Source organism: Triticum aestivum, chromosome 5D, assembly GCF_018294505.1.
Source record: "Triticum aestivum cultivar Chinese Spring chromosome 5D, IWGSC CS RefSeq v2.1, whole genome shotgun sequence".
NCBI classification, from domain to species: Eukaryota; Viridiplantae; Streptophyta; class Magnoliopsida; order Poales; family Poaceae; genus Triticum; species Triticum aestivum.
The window spans coordinates 151,471,272-151,480,626 of NC_057808.1; the positions used below are offsets into that span (position 1 = coordinate 151,471,272).

Consider the following 9,355-nt stretch of genomic DNA (forward strand, 5'->3'; position numbering starts at 1 on the left):
CATCGAATCAAAGCCGGATGGATGAAGTGACGCCAAGCTTCTGGCATTCTCTGTGACAAGAGAGTGCCACAAAAGCTAAAAGGCGAGTTCTACAGGACGGCGGTTCGACCCGCAATGTTGTATGGCGCGGAGTGTTGGCCGACTAAAAGGCGACATGTTCAACAGTTAGGTGTGGCGGAGATGCGTATGTTGAGATGGATGTGTGGCCACACGAGGAAGGATCGAGTCCGAAATGATGATATACGAGATAGAGTTGGGGTAACACCAATTGAGGAGAAGCTTGTCCAACATCGTCTGAGATGGTTTGGGCATATTCAGCGCAGGCCTCCAAAAGCTCCAGTGCATAGCGGACGGCTAAAGCATGCAGAGAATGTCAAGAGAGGGCGGGGTAGACCGAATTTGACATGGGAGGAGTCCGTTAAGAGAGACCTGAAGGATTGGAGTATCACCAAAGAGCTAGCTATGGACAGAGGTGAGTGGAAGCTTGCTATCCATGTGCCAGAGCCATGAGTTGGTTGCGAGATCTTATGGGTTTCACCTCTAGCCTACCCCAACTTGTTTGGGACTAAAGGCTTTGTTATTGTTGTTGTTGTTAGAAACTCCGTGAGCACCGCGTGTCCGTGCCAGGACTCGAACTTGGGTGGGCTGGCAGCAACCTCAGCTGCCCAGCCAACGGATCGACGCCCCGTCCTTCATGTTACAAACCAAAAAAAACTGAAACTTGTCATTCGAAAAAGATGCTGACATGCTTGACAACTAAAGTTGCCATCCTCGCATCACTAAACTCGCCTAAAAAACGTTCGAAATTGCCATGTGTTCGTGCAACACATGTGGCACTTATCATGGTCCAACAAATAAGCATCTTGTGACATAAGAAATCAAATTCGTTGCAACAACAAAAAGAAATGCTAACAATTATTTTCTTTGGGCAAGCAATCACATCTCTGGTGAAGTAAAAGATGACAAGTACTCCCTCCATAAAGAAATATAAGTGTTTAGATTACTAAAGTAGTGATCTAAACGCTCTTAGATCACTAAAGTAGTGATCTAAACACTCTTATATTTCTTTACAGAGTGAGCATCACCTAGAGTAATCGGCTCATCAAGTTAACTGCAGCCAACTAAGCAGCAATCATCGTAAAAAAGCAGGGACGATTCGAAGTTCAAACCAACGGTCCCTAGAAAGATATCACAAGTTTGCATTACCTCATAGCAAGGTGCCCGATCTGGCAACAATCGATCAATACCGATAGCACAAGTAAACTGCAGCCAACTAAGCAGCAATCATCGTAAAAAAGCAGGGACGATTCGAAGTTCAAACCAACGGTCCCTAGAAAGATATCACAAGTTTGCATTACCTCATAGCAAGGTGCCCCATCTGGCAACAATCGATCAATACCGATAGCACAAGTTCGCATTACCTCCTACCTGGACCTACATGAACTATAGACCCATCGCCCATTCGGCAGTGAACCAATAACTGTTTTGGGTATGCTGTAGCAGATAGGGGCAGCACAAAATACAAACTAGATTGATAGTTTGCAATCCTAGCCAGTGAAATCACCCCTGCGCAAGTAGATTCCACCAAACGACACCATCTGCTTTGTGAAGGGTAGCGGGAACAATGCCGACATCCAAAGATAAATATTCTATTGATCGACATGAATCATGTTTGTACCACCAAATCATGATATCCAAGTCAGAATGCAGCCTCGAACAGTTCACTTGTTACGCTGAACGCATCCATTCTCGGTTAGGTACTCCACAAATTCATCAATTAGGTAGGGCCAAGCACCTTCTTCATCATAGTTGGATAACTGTGGATCAATTGTCTGCAATAACACGACAGTGAAATTGGTTAAGTTCACAATTATGAGCTCTTTCTACATGCAAGTCATAGAAAGAGCCATCTTAGTCCCTTCCGGACATCCAACAAAAAACTGACACCTAGTTTAACAAGATACACAATTAGTGAAGAACTGAAAGATAACAGATTATTGACGAATCACTGAAGGCGACAGATCACAAACTACCTAGAGACTACAACCTAGGCACACCAGTTAACCTGTCTCATTTGCCCAAGCAAAGTTTATTTGTCATGCTGATTAAGTGGGCATACAAGTCCCGCAAAATCTGGGCATTCATATCTATATACCTAACATTAAAGGGAGGAATGTTTCTACCCGTCCATCATCAGAATTGCTCTGAACTTTTTAAAAATTACCCCTCAATGTCACCCGTAAGAGGGAAAAAGCGGTTCAGAGCAACATTCCTACGTTTTTTCGCAGGCCCAACGGCAACAAGGCCCGAGAAAAGGGCACGCACGCATCGCTTCACACCTTGATCCCAACTCCCCTCTCTCTCCCCCGTGGACCTCATGAGCGGTGTGGTCCTAACCCTGTCGTCACCCCTGGCTCCACACTACGCCGGTAAGAAAGGGAGCTCGGGAAGAGGCACATGAGCAGCGACAGCTCACCACAAATGCGCCCGGTCGGACAGAACAGGGACGAGCAGGGTAGCGAGGTCTTCGTTGTCAATAGTTGTGCGGCGAATCTACCATGGCAAAGTTCCGCTTGAGGCGAGGAAGAACAGGGCGGCCGCAATTTACTGCATCTTCAACCAATTCCTTCCATAGGGATACTCCTTGGGATCCGCCAACACAATCCCTTCGCTGAAATTGGAGCTTCGGTCGACATATGGATCTGCATTGGCGCGCGGATAGCGTAGGTAGAGGAAGCCGATAGGTAAGAGAAATGTTGCCGTGGGCAAGCTAGATATGGACACGAACGCCGGCTCCTTCATCGCCGTCCAACGGCTTGCTCCGACTGCGTGGCCAGCTTGCATCACTCGTCCTGAGGTTAGCTGTTTTCTGATCCAGTTGTCTCTTGCCAATTCTTGTTCTTTGTAACGGATGCTTACGCTTCATGTGTTAGTGTGCGCTCATGCAATGGAGGTTGTGACCAGGTCGGCGGTGTGGAGCAGGAGGGGCTCTCCTGCGTCTATGTGCAGAGTAGGGACAACAATGCCTGCCTTTCTTTTGATTTTACGCATGTTCAGGTAAATATAGCTTTATGTTTATTCATTTGATCCCCAAGTTTACTTCTGTGATGTTAATGTTGTTCTAGAATTTGGAGGATGATTGCGAGCTTTGAAACTTTTTGTTTATTGCTGACCCACATCCAGTCCAACTAATTGGCTTTATGCAGTTTTCCTCGTTATGTGGGTTTCTTGCGGGTTTCTTGCATTTACCACAGGATATTGAAGTTCTCTGTGGAAGTAATATTTTTTCCTTTTTGCCTTTACCTAGAGTAAGAGTGCCTACTGAGATTACAGAACCAGATAGAAATTCAGTGTGATAGTTCAAAGTTCAAAGAGTGCTTGTTTTTGCTTGAAATTGCTACCGAACTGTTCGCACATGCATCGTAGTTGAGTACTTGATATTCCATATTTGTTCTGTTCTGAAGTGGGTGTGTGGTGCTTACAATTTTGATCTGCATAGCCATAAATATGTAGTGTATTGATAGCTTCAGATGGCATTTAGCATGCTGCTAGGATTCCTCAAACAAGCATCAAAATGTACCTGCTCTACCTGAACTGCCACCCTAGATAATCATCAATAACAGTAGAATCTTACGCAAAGTTTTTATTGCCAAATGTATTCCTTGTTCATTGTGCTGCTTAGAAGAGATGAATGCCAAAAAGTAATGTGAACTTACTGTTAGTTCACAAGGTTACTTGGCGTGCAGAAGTAGATGTATTTAAGTTCATTATTTTCATGTGAGCGGAGAGTGTAGTACGCATTTGGATGAAGACTGATATTGTGTGGGCTCTGGCGTACCTTTTTTTCCTGTCTTATGAACTGAAAGGCATGCTATATATCAGTCCTGCCTGCCCTGTATACTGTTTTGCTACATAGGTTGGGGCTAGATGAAATGGTAGAAGAAGCTTAACTAAGCAGGTGATTTGCAGGGTAACTACAAACATGGAGATCCCAGGAAAATGGGGGAAAGAAATTTAAAGAGTTTCTTGAGCGTAAGGTGTATTCTATCAAGACATTCTTGGTTGCTTGCTCCTAGAAACCTGCCTGCAACCCATTTCCTGCCAAGTATATGAAAAAGTTGATAATGCTGATGTGTATGAGGGCACTGGTGTTGGACCACTGGAATATGTATATCCCATTGCAAAGCACGGGCATATGTACGAGTGTAATGAGAAAAGCGAGGATGAAAGATTTACCTTGACAAATTCCAACAGCTGAGACCATGTGTCCCTAGAGATGGCTTTGTTATGCCTGACCTGAAATTTTAAGAATAAAAGTTGCAGCAAAATAGTACCATCTTACAACAATAACATAATGGAACAGCTCAATGATCAGAAAATGGGATTAGACAGAAATGCCATTTAAGGCACACCTGTAGAAACTGACACCAGTGATCAATTAAGGGCCAATGCCTTTCAGCAAACAGCAACCTCCACATTCCAATAGCTGTCTCCAGTGGAAGGGATTTCTGACCCTGTAAAATCAAGGGAATGTTGTAGGAAAGTTTCATAGATAACACCGGTTGAAAAACAGATGTGCCAATAAAGACAATGACAATTGAAAATATTGGAACAAATAGTTTGCTCTCAAGGATAACCTTTTCCCTAGCCCAAGCAAACGCAAAGTTGTATATCTCACGGAACTTATCTGGAAAACGAAAGAATAACGGATAGGTTAGAACTTACTCCCTCCGTTCCAAAATAGATGACTCAACTTTATACAAAGTTAGTATAAAATTGGGTCATCTATTTTGGAACGGAGGGAGTAGAAGATAGAAGCAATTTTCAATATATTTTTTGATAGGCAGTCCAATTTACGTGCAAACTGGAATTGGATAGTGGCTAAACTAGGTAGTCATGTACAAATATCCAGTTTCACACAAAAAAGGAAACTTACTATCGTCCTTTATCTCAGCTCGCAGTGATGGAAGTTTCTCACGGAGCTTCTCAATTGAATCAACCCTAAAAATAATGAAATGGTATAATTAGAAAAGAGAAGTGTCGCAAAAATATGTACTGGGAAATACTATCCATTGAGACAATGACATGTTGTGACGCATTGTATTCGAATAATATTTTCAAGTTTGGTGATTTTGCAATGGTAGTATGGTACCAGGAAATATGACCCTAAAAATTACATGTGTAATTGGCAAGGGCCTTTATTAGTTGCATACTGAACTATCATGACTACAAATAGCACTCACCCAATTGACTGCAGACCATCAATGAATTCCTGGCGAGTAAATTCACACATTGTGGCAGCTTTCATGTGCCATGATATGACAAGCTGTTAACAGCATAAATAGATGGTTAACAACAATGATGATCTACAGATCGCAGTATTCACTTAAATACAATGAAAAGGCAGGTCGCTGCAAATTAGAGAAAAGAACATGTGTGAATTTCAAATATCAAATAGATAATGAATTAACTTCAGAGGATGGCAGCTGCAGGAGCAGGTACCGCAAAAAACAGTGAACTAGTTTCCACTCAAACAGTAAGTGAACACAGCTGGTTAGTACAGAAGAACTGAAACACATACCATGACAACATCCTGAGGGTCCACCTGGAAAACAAACAAATAGCAACTGCGGTTAGAGATTTGTAGGGCCAATATGATGTTGCTAACATACAGAGCAAAAGGTATACACCACTAGGACTCTATCCTAAGACAACAGAAAATATATAATGAAGCAGAAAAATAACAGCAATATTTAGTTTGATCCCCACAGAGTGAAGATTCCCCTACACACCATGGAAATGGACAGTAGAAAAATAACAGCACCTCTTAGTTCTGAGTCTGGTCACTTGCACAGACAACCACAATATGTAATCCAACAGACAAACACATAAAGAGGGAAGCTAAATTTGCTAATATCTGATCTAGAAACCATTCCAATATTACAAGTAAACAGCATCCTGCTAACCAATAATATTCAACATTTCCTAACCAGTCAGACAAATTACAACACTTGGAACAGAATATAATAGCTGCAGCTAATGTCATATAAGAATTATATGGTTGATTGCTACTAAGTGTGGACTAGATATGCCCAGATGTAGGTGCAAACTGAAAGATAAAAAGCTAGTCCTTACCAACAGGTCGTTGCAAAGTTGAGATGTGCCCTCCACCATGATCATATCAGCATCACGTTCTGGAAACAAAACAAGATACAACACCAATTAAGAAGTAAACAACTTACAGCAGGACAAGAGAGAACATGCTTCCATTGAGTAGAGAAGCAAAAAGAAAGGGGGATGGGATAAATCAAAACCATATGAACAAAAGCTAGAGTCAGAAGTCAAAACTCATTCTCAAAACTTAAAAGGTTGGTAAATGACATGAAAATGATACCTTTGTATCTGCTGTAAAGATCTTCAAGATGTCGAGAATTGGTCACAGAAATCTGTGGCTGGCTGTAGAAATAATCAAAAGACCCTTCTAAGTGCCAATCACTAGCTTTCAGTGCCTGAAGGGCGACCTTCTCGCTGCATCATCAGATAACAGAATCATTTGCTATTCTAGGGACAAGAAACGCCAAATAAAACTGCGACAACTGAACTCCTTGGTCCTTAATAAAAACAAGTGAGTAGAAGAGTTTGGTAAGCTCATAAGTATTTATTTTATGTAAGCATCCAAATATAAATTAATAGATGCTGTTTTAAGCATTTAGAGGAACCATTTAGTTTCATATTCCTGGGCAGTAACTTGGTGTGAACTATGCACTTGAAGAATCACAGTGCTGAATTCTTTGAATAGGAGTCTAAACAATGATTGGATTCATCTAGGCCCTAGCTCCAAGAAGATCCTAGACTGACAAGTTTTACTTCTTCAGGATTCAGTCCATCTCATTTCTTATTTCTACAATGTAACAACGGGGTTTGCCTATTACAAAAATAACAATTTAACAGCATAGCTGTAATGGATTGATGTTCTCATCATGATCATCTGCAACGAGATGACAAACTTTTTTTCAGAAGTTAAACTCCACTGATAATAAGATTTACTCCCTCCGTTTCTAAATATGTCTTTTTAGAGATTTCAATACGGACTACATATGGATGTATATAGACATATTTTAGAGTGTAGATTCACTCATTTTGCTCCGTATGTAGTCCATATTGGAATCTCTAGAAAGACTTATATTTAGCAACGGGGGGAATATATGGTAAGGCATCACAAACATCACAATTTGCTGGGAGCACAAAATAGAGCATCAGATTAAGACACAGTCACTAAATTCAACCTTTAGACCAAGAGCAGCAATTACTCCCTCCGTTCCTAAATATAAGACTTTTTAGAGATTTTAATATGGACTACATATGGAGCAAAATGAGTGAATCTACACTCTAAAATATGTCTATATACATCCGTATGTAGTCCGTATTGAAATCTCTAAAAAGGCTTCTATTTAGAAACGGAGGGAGTACATCATAAATTTGCTTTGCAGTACAAATATTGAAATTAATGTATCATATCACATAGTTCTTAGAAAGCGAGAGTCTACGTAATAGAGATAACTATACTCGAATCTCACCTTGCACCAGTTATGGCCATGAACTGTTGCACCTTGTCGCGGCTTCCTCTCCCCAGCTTATGCTGCAACAGATAGAAAATAATGAGTCAAACAAAATCCCACAGCCTAGATTGCACAGATAGCCTTTTATTGGATGGTATACTGTAATCACATGAGCTTGAGGAAAGGAAAGCTTAGTGCCACAGGGATTAGGGATTCAGCAGTTTTTAACAGCAGAAATGCTATATCAAATATATGTGATGTAATATCTGTTTTAAAATGTTTATGCTACACTGGTACGACATAAGCTTGAAACATGAAAATGGCACCTCAAATATGATCCTCGGCACTAATAAATGGGAAAATGGAAAATCTAGAGTTCAGATACATGTTCACGGTCTCAATCTATATAATCCACCAACTTTATGCAATCCACACATGAAAAACCTAGAATTCAAAAGAGGATCTTACTCCAAGTTTGGCCTAGACATAGATTCCTTTGCTGACCAAATCAGGCGGCCACGGTTTACACGGCAGGAAAATATGTATGTAAAGGGGAGGCAAAGGAGCTTACCATGGTCCCCGCGTAGATCTCCCGACGCCCGAGAGGGAGATCAAGGAGGATAGGATTGCCGTCGATCTGGTCGCCGGGAAATGATGGGCGGCAGCCTATAGCCGGGGCGTCGACGGAGAAGGTCGCCGGGAGACGCGACAGCGAGAGGGAGCAGGAGGCGTCGGCCCGAGGCCAGGTTCTAGGTCAAGTAAGGAGGAGGGGGTGGGTGGGTGTTATCTGCTCGCCGAATTATAATTCGTAAAATAGATTTCTATATATCGGAACGGAACTTATGGCTCTCGGGTAACATCTCACCCTCCATATATATGCACAAAATAGTACAGTAACATAGGAAAGTTTAAAACATTCTACTCCCTCTAAATCATATTACTTGCCGCTAAAATTGGCATCCATTTGTACTAGTGTTAAACTTATACTAAAGTAGTGTCAATTCATTTGGATCGAAACGAGTAGTGAAAAAATTAGAATCAAATATAGTCAAGTATTTTACTCGCATAAAAAGTTTTGTCAAAGAATGACTTTCATGGTATTTCGAGAAAAAAATTGAACGCCATATACGAGTTACTGTTCACACTACTTGTCGTTGAAAAATATTTGCCATGAAGTCAACACGATCTACTCCTTGCCTAAACTTTTTATATAAGTACTGATGCGGAGCATCCCAAGGTCATCCCCATGGACCTACCTACGTCTCCTACGACACCACCTGGACCAATGACAAGAGTCCGAGCAAAGGCTATCGAAGATAAGGTGAACTCGCTCCTCTCCTGATGCGGAGCATCCCACGATCATCCCCATGGACGCATCTACACCTCCAACGACACCACTTGGACCAATGACAAGAGCTAGAGTGAAGGCTATCGAAAATAAGGTGAACTCGCTCCTTTCCGAACTACCACTTTCTATGCATGAGACATGGCTGCTACCTCAAGTGGAAACACTATGTGTGATCAGGTACTCGGAGGAAAGCCACGGAACATCTACATACAACGGACAAGATGGAGAGGACACCAAGCGCGAAGGTCAAGATGAAGAGCTGCCACGGAAGCTACAGGCTCCGGACGACCGGCCCAGCCCGGACGTCCGACCCCTGGAGGTCACAACAGCCCAAGGAACTCAGGCCTGCAAACGCTGCAGCGACCGGACGACCGTCCAGGACCGGACGTCCGACACCTTCCAGGCTCTGGACGACCGAACCCCCCCCCCCCACGGACGACCGGCCTAC

General features: G+C 42.3%; 1 protein-coding gene across 4 annotated transcripts; it reads right to left on the reverse strand.

Moving 5' to 3' along the window:
• Window positions 1-1,331: 1,331 nt before the first annotated feature.
• Window positions 1,332-8,401, reverse strand: LOC123119929 (DCN1-like protein 2). 4 transcript variants are annotated; one of them, XM_044539913.1, is made up of 11 exons: window positions 8,131-8,399; window positions 7,578-7,639; window positions 6,395-6,528; window positions 6,136-6,194; window positions 5,582-5,605; window positions 5,244-5,326; window positions 4,937-5,001; window positions 4,638-4,687; window positions 4,413-4,514; window positions 4,237-4,296; window positions 1,332-1,832 (listed from the first exon to the last, which is right to left on the reverse strand). In XM_044539913.1, exons 1-11 carry the CDS (start codon window positions 8,131-8,133, stop codon window positions 1,722-1,724), a joined length of 753 nt encoding a protein of 250 aa, XP_044395848.1. In that variant the 5' UTR covers window positions 8,134-8,399; the 3' UTR covers window positions 1,332-1,721. The 4 variants fall into 4 exon arrangements, with proteins under 4 accessions (XP_044395848.1, XP_044395846.1, XP_044395847.1 ...); XM_044539914.1 differs by lacking the exon at window positions 1,332-1,832 and adding an exon at window positions 1,864-4,098 and having other exon boundaries at window positions 8,131-8,400; XM_044539911.1 differs by having other exon boundaries at window positions 4,413-4,687; window positions 8,131-8,400.
• Window positions 8,402-9,355: the final 954 nt, after the last annotated feature.